The sequence below is a fragment of the Rhinoraja longicauda genome, chromosome 16 (genome assembly GCF_053455715.1).
Source record: "Rhinoraja longicauda isolate Sanriku21f chromosome 16, sRhiLon1.1, whole genome shotgun sequence".
Taxonomy (NCBI): Eukaryota; Metazoa; Chordata; class Chondrichthyes; order Rajiformes; family Arhynchobatidae; genus Rhinoraja; species Rhinoraja longicauda.
In genome coordinates, this window is record NC_135968.1 from 41,463,998 (window position 1) to 41,479,858 (window position 15,861).

General features: G+C 42.0%; 1 protein-coding gene across 4 annotated transcripts in view; it reads right to left on the reverse strand.

Moving 5' to 3' along the window:
• The window catches only part of cfap46 (cilia and flagella associated protein 46), a 188,671-nt gene that overhangs the window by 80,485 nt on the left and 92,325 nt on the right, over positions 1-15,861 (reverse strand). For all 4 annotated transcript variants that reach the window (XR_013548319.1, XM_078413696.1, XM_078413695.1 and 1 more), the window contains 4 exons: positions 14,140-14,253; positions 10,846-11,037; positions 6,334-6,482; positions 5,014-5,112 (listed from right to left, as the gene is read on the reverse strand). Coding sequence is in view for 3 of the 4 variants with exons in the window: in XM_078413696.1 (XP_078269822.1) it covers positions 5,014-5,112; positions 6,334-6,482; positions 10,846-11,037; positions 14,140-14,253 (554 nt within the window). In the remaining variant the exon portion in view is untranslated. The remainder of the gene's footprint in view (positions 1-5,013; positions 5,113-6,333; positions 6,483-10,845; positions 11,038-14,139; positions 14,254-15,861) is intronic.

The following is a 15,861-nucleotide window of genomic DNA, read 5'->3' on the forward strand; positions in this document are numbered from 1 at the left end:
TCAATATTTTCACTACTCCAAGAAGTCATTTTGGAGCTATGGTGGCTGCAGTAGATGTTCAGGACAATTTCACACATCTGAGCGTATGCTGCCATGAATGTCCGCACATGCAGTGCTTTTTAACCAGGGCAGCCATCACTAGGCCACCCCCCCCCCCCACCTTACCCCTCGTACACACACACAAACATGCAAACACACAAACACACACATGCAAATTCCATGGCAGCCATGATTGATACATTCATTAAGAGCAGGGAGCTAATGGGGTAAAATGTACAGAAGCTTGAATGTGTGCACCACCAGACTCAGGAACAGCTTGTTCCCTTCTGTTATCAGGCTTCTGAACGGTCCTTCCATTAGCTACGGCACTGTCCCTGCTCTCCTCTACGCCATTGCAGACATAGGATTTTGTTCCCATCCTACAACTATCATTGCTTGACTTGAACAAATTAAAAATGTCAAAATGGATACTGTGGATGGGTTTTGTCTTCATGTTTACTGAATGCCAAGGTTGAATATAGCACTAAGCAATAATATTCCCAGAGTTTGTAAAAATAGAGTTTCTAGAGGATGTTTATAAAATCATTTATTTGGAAATGTGTTACAACACAGGACAAGCTCATTTGGCCAATCAATTCCATGTCACTTTGAACACCAATCCAGTCAGTCCCACTCCTTTTCTTTTCCTGTAGTCAGTAAATTATTTTTCACAATCACTTGTCTGATTCCCTTTTGGAAGTCTTGATTGTTTCTGTTTCTACTACCCTTATGGAAAGCAATTTCTAGATCTTATAAAAAAGTATTTTCTCACATCCTCCCTGTGAATCTATCTCCTCTGATCCTTGAATCATGCACTTAAAGGAAACAAGATTTGTTTATCCTCTGTAGACTTATCATGTTCTTACATAGGTTGTCAACTCAGTGGTATGAACATTGAATTCTCCAATTTCGTGCAATACACCCCCACACCTCCTTCCAATTCTCTGCTCTTTCACGCCCCAGTGCACTCTCATTTCTCCCGCCATCTCCCATCACTCACAGTCATCCTGCTCCTTTCCATTCCTCAATCTGCTCATTTCCTATCCCCGAGTTCCACATTTCTCAATTATTCCCCTCAGGGCGGCATGGTGGTGCAGTGGTAAAGTTGCTGCCTTAGAGTTGCAGCGCCAGAGACCCGGGTTCGATCTCGACTACGGGTGTTGTCTGTACGGAGTTTGTACGTTTTCCCCAAGACCACATGGGTTTTCTCCGAAATCTTCGGTTTCCTCCCGCACTCCAAAGACGCACAGGTATGTAGGTTAATTGGCTTGTTGTATGTGTAAATAGTCCCTAGTGTGTGTAGGATAGTGTTAATGTGCAGAGATTGCTGATCGACGCGGACTTGCTGGGCCGAAAGGTCTGTTTCCGCGCTGTATCTCTAAACTAAACAAAAAAATTCCTCTCTAGTTGTCTTCCACTCATATCCCTTCTTCCAGTTTTATATCTCACCCCCCCTCTTTTTTCCTTATCTGACATCCATTTGTCTTCTTTTTACATCAAGCCTTTGTCCCTATTCCGGCCATCTGCCAATCATCGCTCTCACCTGTATCCACCTATCAGTTTTCAGGCTTTATACCACCACACTTCTTATTTCCATCTTTCCCTTCCCAACTCCAATCAGTCTGCAAACAGGTCCTGACCCAAAGTGTTGTCACCTATAATCACCGTAGATGCTTCCTGAACCTTTGCATTCCTCCAGCACTTTGTATCCCTTCTAAACCTACGTTAGATCAATGCATCCTTTCTAAAATATCCTGACGAAAATTGACTCAAGACTCCAATTATGATTGGTGTTTTAATGACATTTCAACATAATTTTAGCCTTTACTTTTGAGATAATCTGCCATCTTTTTCAGTCTGCCCCTCTCTTGCTGAAGCCCAGAATATCAAATATCTTTTACTCCCCTGTTCATAAATTTATGCTCATGTACACCCAGATCCCTCTGTTCCTGCCCACTCTGCAAGTTGTGAAATCGCCATGGGTGCATTCATAACTGAAGATGCCATCCTTTACCCTATAGTTGGCATAAATTGGATAAAACCAACTGGATATCAGGTTTAAGGTGATGTTGATTACCTGCTCATTGAATGTTTCATGCGTGTAACTGCCAAATCTAATAGACTAGTCTCATTTCTAAACACTTAAAAAAAAATTAAATAGGCATTTTAAATAGCATCTCAAGATATTCTCAAAGAGAATCTCCCTGTACTGACAGTGGTCGGAAGAATGGTAAATTTAGCATTCCCACCCAGTCAATGGCTCTCCCTCAATTGTACTTGCACAATAAAAGGCTGCACAAGCTGACATTCATAATGAAGTCTGGGACTGATTTGTGGTAGGAGTCACAAAGTAACCCGGTGCCAAATTTGTTTACTGGCTGCTAGAGCACAAAGTCATTGTGTACTTTAACTCAATATCTCCAACCATTGTTAACCTCACCAATATCCACTAATCTTCAATAGTCAGAAGTGCTTAGACATAAGCACTGACACACAGAAGGACTGAACACTCAATCAATCTGTTTTGGAAAATCAAGGGGTTCCACTTGCTCTAATAGACACCAGGTAGATCGCTGTATAATTTGCAAATAAGAAGATTACAAATTCCGCATCTTCAGGTCTTTGCAATCACGAATATGATACACCAGAAAGCAACAATCTCTTTTCAAGCCACAATTACAATGTCTTTTTACCCTTTTGTTCCACCAATATTTGACACATAAATCCTGACATGAGTCGTTCCTAAATGAACAGGGTTATCCCCTAGAGCAAGGGTTCCCAACCTGGGGTAAGGGGGTACATTTTGCCTACCATTATTGTTATTTGAACTTAAAATAATAATGTTAAAAACAGCATTTTAAAATTTCCCCTTTGTCGGTTGCTTTATTATGGTAGAAGTGTAAACTCAAATTACTGAACAAAACAGGGTGGGGGTAAATTTACTTTTGAAAAGTTGCCAGGGGTAAACGGGACGAAAAAGGTTGGGAACCCGTGCCCTAGAGCCAGGTGCTTCCAATACTTCACTTATAAATAAACACATATTGAATCTTCTCTGGCATGACCAGGTATGGGGAGAGGGCAGGAACGGGGTACTGATTGTGGATGATCAGCCATGATCACATTGAATGGTGGTGCAGGCTCAAAGGGCCAAATGGCCTACTCCTGCACCTATTCTCTATTGTCTATTGACCAGTAGGTGCACCACTAACAACCCACAGCTGCAATTCAGATGCCTGCTCAAAGCAGGAGGCATCAACAATACATCTTGTTTAGTGCCAACAATTACCGTAGACATGTGAAGTTTGTAAATGCAGGAAACTTCATTCTAAAATTAGAACCTTGCACACACTTGCAGAGATTAGTGAAGCCTTTCTAAAACGTGAATGACGTAATATTACAGATCTCAGTTAAGATATCAACATCTCTGAGGTCAGTCACAATAGTAACCTGAGAGTTTGATAAATCCAACTTGGCTCATCAGTTAAAAACCTGATGCAATTGGAAGCTTTAGAAAACAAGGTATACGTCTAGAAAATCTGGAAAATGCTGCAAATTCTGTCAAAATCCCACAAGCGTTCTAAGAAGAACAAAATTGCTCACAGATAACCATGCCCATCTGATCTGGAAAGAGGTTGGATTTCTTTCAACATAGAGCAGATGTAGGCTTCCATTTCCCATTGATGGAATTTGTAGGTACTGCCACTGCTGTACAGCAAAATGATTTCCATTTAGTTTCCTTGTACTCAAAGATGCTTAAAAAGTATTGTGTGCAGTAACCTTACATTGGATATTGCAGAAGTGTCTTAGACATTCAGTCAGAGTGTACAAGGGATGACATTTGGTTACATCCCTCATTTTATACCTTTCCCAGTTGTCATCTCCATTGAAATCATTTTATGTTTAAGCCAATGGGCATTAATTTAAATGATGTGTAAGGAGATTTATCCCTATTATAATTAAACAGGGTGGAAACAGGTCCTTCCGCCCAACTTGCCCATGCCGATTAACATGCCCAATCTACACCATCCCACCTGCCTGCATTTGGCCCATATTCCTCTAAACCTACCCTATCCATGTACCTGTCTAAATGGTTCATAAACGTTGCAATAGTTCCTGCCTCAATTACCTACTCCAACAGCTTGTTCCATACACCCACCACCCTATATGTACAAAAGTTACTCCTCAGGTTTTTATTAAATCTTCTCCCCCCTCACCTTAAAATGATGTCCTCTGGTTCTCAATTTCCCTACCGTGGGCAAGAGATTCTGTGCATTGACCTAATCTGTTCCCCTCATGATTTTGTGCAACTCTACAAGATCATCTCTCATCCCCCTGTGTTCCAAGGAACAGATTCCTAGCCTGCTCAACCTCTCCCCATAACCCAGCCCCTTGTCCTGGCAACACCCTCATAAATCTTCTCTACACCCTTTCCAGCTTGACAACATCTTTCCTATAACATAGTGGCCAAAACTGAATATAATACTCTATATGTAGCCTCACCAATGTCTTATATAACTGCAAAGTGACCTCCCAATTTCTATGTGTAGGAAAGAATTGCCAATGCTGGTTTAAATCGAAGGTAGACACAAAATGCAGGCAGCATCTCTGGAGAGAAGGAATGCGTAACGTTTGGGGTCGAGACCCTTCCTCAGACCCAATTTCTATACTCAGTACTCTGACTGAAGAATGCTAATGTGCCGAAAGCCTTTATGACCACCCTATCTACCTGTGACAGCTTTCAAGGAACGTACCTTTCCTATATCCTTTCCTTGTAGATCAAACCATATGAACAACTTCAATTCAATTGCCTTGTGAAGGAGATCCTTTATCAAATGAAGATTGGATACATTTCACTAATTATAAAGCACACAGTTATGCCATTTCGATCTTTGTACCAGGTACATTCACATTCTGAAAATGTTTTTTAATGTAAATATGAACTGAAGTATATCGAATAATATCAAAATAATATACTTGGCCCGTTCTGTATCATAGATGAACACTGATCCTGGTATTTTTTCATGGTACTGAGCAGCCTGAGTTAAATTCAACTCTAAACATATCTGGGCAATCCTGTGGAAAATAAATGCACGATTGGCAATTTAAGATAAAGCTCATTACTGTGTATACATTTTAAAATATGTGCAAACATTTTACAGATTACGGAAAATGAGACAATCAAGGGCTTTAAGCAATAGAATATGAAAGTTAACTTTAAGGTACAAGAGACCGAGAACGAATGAGATGAGCATGGAGGGAAATGAGAGATAAATATGTCTGCTGAGCAATACAATACAGGAGGCAATCTTGGATTGGGTAAAATGTACTTGATAGGGAATACAAGATGAGTCAAATCAATAGGTTGTTGTAGTGTGGATGAGGGGAGCAATCGGTAGCAATGCCTTGGGATCAAACCCAGCATTTAAAATGAAATAAACAATCTGCTTTCACCCAAACCAATGGTGAACGATTAGGAGAAGGGGAGATGCAACGTGACCTGGGTGTCATGGTGCACCAGTCATTGAAAGCAAGCATGCAGGTGCAGCAGGCAGTGAAGAAAGCGAATGGTATGTTGGCATTCATAGCAAGAGGATTTGAGTTTAGGAGCAGGGAGGTTCTACTGCAGTTGTACAGGGCCTTGGTGAGACCGCACCTGGAGTATTGTGTGCAGTTTTGGTCTCCTAATCTGAGGAAAGACGTTCTTGCCTTAGAGGGAGTATAGAGAAGGTTCACTAGATTGATCCCTGGGATGGCGGGACTTTCATATGAAGAAAGACTGGATAGACTAGGCTTGTACTCGCTGGAATTTAGAAGACTGAGGGGGGATCTTATAGAAACATATAAAATTCTTAAGGGGTTGGAGAGGCTAGATGCGGGAAGATTGTTCCCGATGTTGGGGAGTCCAAAACCAGGGGTCACAGCTTAAGGATAAGGGGGAAGTCTTTTAGGACCGAGATGAGAAAACATTTCTTCACACAGAGAGTGGTGAGTCTGTGGAATTCTCTGCCACAGAAGGTAGTTGAGGCCAGTTCATTGGCTATATTTAAGAGGGAGTTAGATGTGGCCCTTTTTGCTAAAGGGATCAGGGGGTATGGAGAGAAGGCAGGTACAGGTTACTGAGCTGGATGATCAGCCATGATCATATTGAATGGCGGTGCAGGCTCGAAGGGCCGAATGGCCTACTCCTGCACCTATAAAATTTAAAATTTTTAAAATTTAATAAGCGATAACACAGCACAGAATACTTGGGACAATAGTTTGTTACATTAGTTTAGAAAATAAATAAAAGATCACCTGAGATGGTACAAGTCAGAGAGACTCTTGTTATCCAGTATTTCACTGGCAATTAATTCTTCAAGCTGAAGAATGGGCAATGTCAGATGTGTATACGATAAGCTTTGCAACTCTTTCACCAATAAATCCATGTAGAATAAACTGTTGGTCTTTCAAAAAGAAAATAAATCAGTCAGTATTGTGGAAACTATAGCATTAATTTAAATCCCATAAAACATTGCTGGTGGGCTTTTTCATTCAAAAATTCAGAACAGGATACAAGCATTTACTACATTGGTTTGTGAGATTTAGAGTTGTCAATCAATGCATTCAGCTGAGTGGTCATCATGCAATACCAAGTATTTTGAAGGTTTCTTTCTGTCTTTATGAATATCAAAGTCCATATTGTTTATATTTAACATTAAGAGCAATCAGGACTAGGAACTATTATGTTTGTGCAATAATTGATATAATGACATTGTGTCATTGACAGTAGAGGGTGGTTTTCTACCATGCTTGACAAGAATGTGTGCACATTTAAAATGATTAATGCTTTGATTTCTTCTATTATTACTTTCAATTAATCACCTATTAACTCATGAATTTTACCACTTGTCAACCTGATTAAGTACTATATGATGCCAAAACGTTTTTAAGCTCTTAAAAAAGCCTTGTGGTCAACATTTTCACCACTACAGAAAGTCATTTTGAAGTTTTGTTGACTGCAGGACATTTTTTGGGCAGCAGGGAATAATGAAGAGCTTAATATTATAGTGGATGTGGTTGAGGTTGAAAGCAGACCTGTTCCCATGTGGAAAATAAAACATAGCGCCAGTCATCTGATCAAGGTCAGTGCTGTAAAACTGAATCACTGAACTACCATCTGGTTACCAGGACTGTCAGAGCCGAAGAATTACCCCTGTAGAAATCTCACACATCTGAGAGTATGCTGCCCAGCATCAGATGTACACACATACAGTGCTTTCTAACTAAGACACCCATATCTTACACACACCCACACACTCATATACAAATTCCATGACAGCCATTATTGGTAAATTCATTAAGAGTAATTAGTTAAAATATTTATTGGAAGACGATGTCAATGAATTGCCACCTGGCTTAACACATGGAAAACAAAACAGGGTTTTTTCCGACCTACCATCTGACTTCTAACTGTAGAAGTGGGTGCAACTAATCGTTAGTTTAGGCATTATTATGTTAGAAATCCACGGAGGGTCAAATTAAAATGTGGGTGATGGTGGGAACTCAGCTGATCTTCCCTTTCAGCTCCCTCCTCCCCTTATCCCAATCCATGATCTATCTTTGTCTGTTTTTCATGACTTATGAGCATCATTGGTTTGGGCAACTTCCAATCATCTTTTGCATTTATCATTGCAGAATTTCAGGATATGCCCTCCTCCCCAAACCATGGAGACAGGCAGGAGGAGGCAACTGCACCCTTGCACTTAACATTTCCATGCACCTTCTCAGATCCCAAGATCAAGTGAATCCCTCCACGAGTAAAGGGAATGTGGGAGGATGTTAAGACAGTCCACAGGATGGTAAAAAGACATGAAACTGAGCTTGCAAGCAATGTAAAGGTCTATTCAGAATAAAAGGGTGGCCTTAAAGATCAGCCTGGTCATTTTTGTGAAGGGCCTCAATAAAAATGGGAGAGATATATAGGGGATACTGCTAAACAAAATAGGAGCGCTTGGTTATAGAGGCAAGGTACTAGATTGGATAGAAGATTGTTCGACAGACAGAAAGCAAAAAGTGGGACTAAAGGGGGCCTTTTGTGGTTGGCTGTCAGTGACTAGTGATGTTCTGCAGGGGTCTGTGTTGGTTAGGAAAGGTTATGTTTTTGTGCAATGATTGATAAAATGACAATATGTGTAGATTAAAATAATTGTTCAGAAATTCAGCCAAGTATTATTTTTTATTAAAATTAATATTATGGCATGTATAAATAACTATGTTGCCATTGGATGTATATGACATGAATATAAAGTAGAAAGTGCTATGACTTTTGAGAATAATATATCACAATCAAATATGTTTAGATATGGGACTGGTTGAATGTCTACACATGACTTGCCCTATTGTTTCGTACAGTGGCAATTGGAAGATCTGGTTTCCACCTTAAATAATATGTTGCATTGTATGGATATTGATGGAAGTTGTATAGTTGAAACTTAGCTTCTGCTACTTTGTGGTGCAGTACTCAAAATGGCGTACTAATCCTTTAAGGCATCTGGGATCAGCTATCATTTTGAAGTTACCAATGACATCTAACCGTGGGCTTGGGAACTGGGTGCTGTAAACCATCTCACCATGAGTTGAAATATTTCTTGCATTACAACTAATATCATTAAGCATGTGTAGATGTAGAGAAATACTAACATTGTTTAAGACTGCAAAGAGCCTGATCCAATTTCACGATTGATATAAGCACCATTTTGCAATCTAATTGCTGTGTAATAGTCTACAAAGGGAGTATAAATTATGCCTGTGGTTACTTCTTCCAGCAGTTTTTTTTGTAGGCAAGATGACGCTGGTACGCACGATTAATAAACATAGGTATCCACATGGCCGGAAAACAAAATAACAACATTTAACGTTTTAGAAGTGCCGATATGCTGAACTGGCATGTACGATCACAAAAATAAAACACAGCTTGACTTCATCTTTTTACTATATCCGTTTCACTCAGGGAGACAATATTTGCTGACAAGAGCAAAATTGTAAATGCAATAATTAAACAGATTAATTGTAACTTATTTGAGTACTAGAGTCAGGGAGTCATGATTTAGCTCTTAAAGACTTTGGTTAGGTCACATAGGTATTTTGAGTACAAGAGTCAGGATGCAGCTCAATAAGATTTTGGTTAGGCCTCATTTGGAGTATTGCATGCAGTTCTGATTGCCCCATTGCAGTAAGGATATGGAGACTTTGGAGAGGGTGCAGAAGAGCTTTCCCAGAATGCTACCTGGATTAGGGGATATTAGAGATTGGTCAAATGTGGATTGTTTTCTCTAGAATACCGGAGATTGAGGGGAGACCTGATTGAATTATATAAAAATATGACAGGCATAGATAAAATAGACAATCAGAAACTTTTTCCCAAGGTGGAGATGTCAAAGAAAAGAGGGCATAGCTTTAAGGTAATAGAGGCAATGTTTAATGGAGATGTGGGGGACATGTTTATTTTTCGCACAGAGGGTGGTGGGTGAATCCTTTGTAGAATCCCAAGTAGGTAGTAGAGCTGCTGTCCACACTTTCAGCAACCCAGATTCACTCCTGTCCCTTGGTGCTGCTGTGTGGAGCCTGAACATTCTCCCCATGGCCACTGGGTTTTCCCTCAGGATATTCTGGTATCCCATCATATCCCAATGGTGGGCAAGTTGGTCAGTTAATTGGCCACAAGTCAGTAGGTGAGTGGTGGAATCTGGGGATAGTTTATAGGAATATGGGAAGAATAAAATAAGATTAGGGTAGAGTTATTGTAAATGAGCACTTGATGGTTGCTGCAGACTCAGTGGAATCAATGAGTTGTTTTTATGTTGTACGCCACTATGATTAAGAGTTGGTGATTTGAAAATAACTAATTGTATGGGGACACTATCTTGTGCAATAACGGACAGACTCAATTATGTGTCCATAGTCTCCTGGCTATACCTATCATCAAAACAATCCTTTCTATTTAGCAGTATAAATCTGGCCCATTGACATTAGAGAAGGGTCACAGAATCACAAATTCATTATCTGGAAATTAAATTGGCAGAAGATAAACATTAAATTATTTAATACAACATTGCATACAGCTATCAAAATATTGGCAAAACAGACACCAGTGAATTCATAAATTAAGAAAGAAGTGTGCAGATCTGTATCAATGATAACTGAAAAAGGCAGTGAATTAATACCCTTCCTATCCTTTCCATTTCTCCTTACTGCCTGTGTCTGCTGATTAACTTCTCTCATTACAACAAGCAGTTTATTTTGCCAAGTTAGACACAAAATGCTGGAATAACTCAGCGGGTCAGGTAGCATCTTGGGAGAGAAGGAATGGGTGATGTTTCGGGTCGAGACCCTTCTTCAGAGTCTGAAGAAGGGTCTCAACCCGAAACGTCACCCATTCCTTCTCTCCCGAGATGCTGCCTGACCCACTGAGTTACTCCAGCATTTCGTGTCTACCTTCGATTTTAAACAGCATCTGCAGTTTTTTTCCTACTTATTTTGCCAAGTACTGTGAATATTTCCCAAGAGTAAGTGAAAGAAAAAAATAATTTGTTTAGTTTAAATAAATATACTTCTAAGTTGCCAAAAATGATTATCAGAAGAGATCTGAAAATTCACATTCTCATGTTTATATTAACATGACAGATTGCAGAATAATTGTAAGAAAATAACTGCAGATGCTGGTACAAATCGAAGGTATTTATTCACAAAATGCTGGAGTAAATCCTGCTGAGTTACTCCAACATGGCAGAATAATTGTGACCTTTGTGAAATATTTCTTATACTTACAGGTTTCAGGATATTTTTCTTGTTGATCAGGCAATTACTTGGACCCTTTTTGAAGGCATCTTGAACTTCACTGGGACATACATACATTGCCCATTCCTCCAGATTAGTCGGCACAGTAACAAGCGGGATATTTGATTTTGATTTATCTCGACCATCGACTTGATTTGATTTCGATTTGTCTCGACCAACTGACTATTAGGAAAGAAATATACTCCAGAAATCAAAACAGGTAAAACAATAATGCAGAAGAGGGGTCTTTGACCTGAAACCTTAACTCCACTTTTCTTTAAACAGATGCAGTCTGACCAGTTGAGTATTTCCAGCATTTTCTGTTTTAATGCCTTTCTTGCATTAATGCTATTGTCTTATAACAGGTATAACAGGTATAACAGAGCTTTATTTGTCGTTCGGTACCGAAGTACCGAACGAAACTACATAGCAGTCATAGAAAAAAAAAAAAGAACACAAGACACATGACCCCAACACAAACGTCCATCACAGTGACTCCAAACACCCCCTCACTGTGATGGAGGCAACAAAACTTCCCCTCTCTTCCTCACGCCCACGGACAGACAGCTCGTCCCCGACCGACCCGCACAGTCCCTGCACCGGGCGCTGAAACGTCTCGCGGCCGAACCGGGCGATGAAAGGCCCGCGACCAAGCCTTGCGCAGCTAAGTCCCGCAGCCGAGCCGCACCAGCGGTGAAAAGTCCCGCAGCCGAGCCGCACCGGGCGGTGTTAAGTCCCGCAGCCGAGCCGCACCAGCGGTGAAAAGTCCCGCAGCCGAGCCGCACCGGGCGGTGTTAAGCCCCGCAGCCGAGCTGCACCGGGCGATGTAAAGTCCCGCAGCCGAGCTGCACCGGGCGATGTAAGTCCAGCGGCCAAGCCGCACCGGGATGTAAAGTCCAGCGGCCAAGCCGCACCGGGATGTAAAGTCCCGCGGCCGAGCTGCACCGGGCGATGTAAGTCCAGCGGCCAAGCCGCACCGGGATGTAAAGTCCAGCGGCCAAGCCGCACCGGGATGTAAAGTCCAGCGGCCGAGCTGCACCGGGGGATGTTAGGCCCCGCAGCCGAGCCGCACCCCGCGCCGTGAGGAAGAGAAAAGTTCCCCACACCCACCCACCCACACCCACCCCCCACACACCACCACCCCCTCCCACACATACACAACCAAAAAAATATATATAAAAATCATCCCAACACCGACACTCAACAAAAAAAAGACGGACAGACTGCTAGTCAGCCGCTGCCGTTAGGCGCCGCCACGTTATTTACCAAATCCATTATTAAACCCAGAATATAATTCTGCCAACGTGTCAGCACAGCTGAAGCTTGAGGATGCAGACTTGTTACTTACGTCTTCCATTGCTACCACCCTTTCTTCTGCTGTTGAAACCTTTACTCAGATTTGATTACTCTAAACAAATGTTCTCCTGGTCAGCATCCCATCTTCCAGTCATCATAAACCTGCTCATTCAAAGCTCTCATATTCCAATTCTGACTCACACTTAGTCCCACTTATCCATCATCCTAGTCTAGCACTACATTTTTAAATTTAGAATCCAACCCTTCTGCTCAGATCCCTTTATAACCATGCTTTATATGGTCGAGCTCCCAGTTATTATCGAACATTGTTTTGGTTTATTTTGGGGTTTTTTTTGTTGAGAGATACAGTTTCTCCCTTTGCTTTTTATAAATCCCTGGTTTTCTTGCACCTTTTCCTGAAGTTACACTCTCAGCTTCAGAGACAAGCTGTAGATGTCACCTCTAAATTATCTCTCCATTTCTACCTCCCTCACCCGATTGAAAATGCTCTTTTAATGCCCTTAGCCATATTTTACTACGAAATTACGGCGGTTTTATGAGATATTCTCCCTTATCACTCTGATTACATTGGATTCCTGCTGAAAACAAAGGTCGCCTGACAACGTCCTCATCTACCTGCTGGCCCTGTGCCAGGGAAGACTCAACACAGCAAAACATAAAGTGCTGGAGTAACTCAGCTCTCAGTAGATTCCCGACCCGAAATGTCACCTACCCTTACCCTGACGAAATGCTGCCTGACACACGGAGATATTCAAACATTGTGTTTTCTTCAAGATTCCAGCATCTGCAGTTCTTTGTGTCTGGGTTTAATACGGGTTCAGCAAAACCATTCATTTTTATTGGCAGATGTTGCTCTGCGAGGTGATGCAAAACATTTGAATGAATTTCCAGTGTCCTCAAGTGTATTTGCTTAATAATTTCTGATAGTTTTTTAGAATTATTACTGAGCTTAGCATTTCGTGAGGTGTGACTTTCCTATTATGACTTCACCGATCAGATTGAAGTTGACTTTGTAGAAATTCCGATGCTATGTTTTTGGTAAAATATCTCCTGTCAAGGTACTGTAACAAATGTGAACAGTCACTGTAATACCTAATGTGTCATAGGAATAACAAGTAGTCATTCATCATTTTATAGTGTAACAAAGACCATATGATACCTCCACCAAATGTTCCTGTCTACTTGAAAGATCAGAACAACTTGGCCTGTCCAAATTATTTTCATATGAAACAAATGTACTATTCATTATGTTGAACGTATTAAAGCAAAAATATGGACCAGAGATAAAGAGCAATAAAGATGGATTCAGTTATTAACATCATAAACATCAAATTGCATTTCTGTGCCATTTTTTAAACTACTATTAGCACCAGTTGCTTAGAAAGTAACCCTGTGATCATGTAACAGTTAAAAGGATTCAGGCATTCAATTTGGGAAAGTATTATTTTGACACTTTGGATTCATTATGCTTTTTTAAACAACTCTTTACAAATATCAATATTTTTAAAATAAGAGAGTTACTTTCCATAATCCAATGAAGTGATAAGTCAGATATTTTGATATTTTGATTGTGGGATAAAATCCTTTGGATTTGTTCTGGGGCTACAGATTTGTTTACTTTTGCCACACAGCCAAAGTCAGTTGGCATATTCTGCCTTTGTGTAAATGTGCACTGAATGTCTGGTTGTGGAGACACACATTGTACTTTGGGTGCACAGGAGTCTGCAGATGCTGTAGTCTGGAGCAACAAACTCACCACATGTAGAAACATAGTGGATCAGGCAGCATCTGTGGTGCAAAGGGATAGTTGTCATTTCAGGTTAACACTCTGCATCAGGACATTGTAAAGTGTCCTCGATGTCTGGGTGTGGACTTGCATGCTATGCAGGGACCATTAAATCAAATAATCTGTTGTCCCTTTTGAATAAATACAAATTCACATAGTCCTTCAAAATGTTTGAATAGTACCTCTTTCTTGTCTTTTGATTTATTTGACTTAGCTCCAGTATCTGCACGAGGAGTGTTTGAAGGAGCAGGAACAGTTGACTCCTTGATGAATAACGCTGCAGATTCCAGTGATACCTAGAATGAAAATTTAAGGAAACAAAGAGTATGTTAAAAATTAAGTTTAAATTAATAGCTTCAAATAACATTTATTATAAAAGTCATTTTGTAACCTTGCTTATTTGTTATTAATCATAAACAAATAGAAAACAGAGCAGGAAAACGGAACAAATGACAAAACAATTGGGAAGGAAGGAAGGAAATTATATTGTGCGGATCGATGACAGAGGATTGGCTCACAGTCGACTGACGACGGGGAACCACCCGCCGTGGACCCGTTCATCCCGGACTGACGATGGAGACCCTCCAGTACGCCCAGCTCGCTCACTGCAGACTCTGAACTCGGCTCCCAGCCACCAATGTCGACGGGACCTGCGCCGCCTTCTGCAAGGAGGGACCCACGAGCGAGATGGACCGTCGAGAACGAGGTGAACCGTCAAGTGTGCGGGGGGGGGACTGTCGGGAGCAAGGTGGACCGCCGAGCGAGGTGGACTGTCGGGAGCGAGGTGGACCGTCAAGTGTGCGGGGGGGGGCCGCCGAGAGCGAGGTGGACCGTCGAGAGCGAGATGGACCGTCGAGAGCGAGGTGGACCATCGAGAGTGCGGGGGGGGAACCGTCGAGGGCGAGGTGGACTGTCGGGAGAGAGGTGGACCACCGAGAGCGAGGTGGACCGTCCAGAGCAAGGTGGACCGTTGGGGGCGAAGTGGACCGTTGGGAGCGAGGTGGACCGTCGAGAGTGAGATGGAGGTGGACCACCGAGAGCGAGGTGGACTGTCGAGAGCGAGGTGGACCGTCAAGAGCGTGGTGGACCGTCAAGAGTGAGATGGAGGTGGACCGCCGTGAGCGAGGTGGACCATCGAGAGTGAGATGGAGGTGGAGAGTGCGGGGGGACCCGCGCTGCCAAGAGCAAGGAGGGCCGCAGACGACAAAGGGGGGACCGAACCGGGGGCCACCGAGCATGAAGGGGGACCCGGTGGGGCCTGCTGCCATCAGTCTGAAGAAGGGTCTCGACCCGAAACGTCACCCATTCCTTCTCTCCTGAGATGCTGCCTGTCCTGCTGAGTTACTCCAGCATTTTGTGAATAAATGCTATAAGAAGTAGTAGGTATTCCCAGAGGAGGCATGAGAGAGAGCATTGTAAGATGTCACAGGGATCTGGAAGTATCTTGAAGCCCTCGCAAATGTATTTAGATAAGCTTTTGATTGCCTTTTTTTGTGATGTAGGGCAGTACCTGTGATTTGGCTGCTAAAGGTAAATATAGTTCTACACAGTGCATTCGCACAAGTGGCTAAAGGACCAAATGTACACTGTGGTCCTTTATGTGTTTTTGTAGTAGCCCTATTTAAATAGGTCAATGTTGTGCTTGCCTATTTTGCATGAGAGCATCATCATGGTGGCTACCAGTGACTATCGGAGTTCCGCAGGGCTCGGAGCTGGGGCCGCTACTCTTCTCGTTGTATATTAATGATTTAGATGAGAGGACTGCAGTATTTGTGGCCAAGTTTGCGGATGATACGAAAATAGGTGGAAGGGCAGGTAGTGTAGGGAAAGCAGGGACTCTGCAGAAGGACTTGGACAGCTTGGGAGAGTGGGCAGAGAAGTGGCAGATGGAATATAGTGTAGCA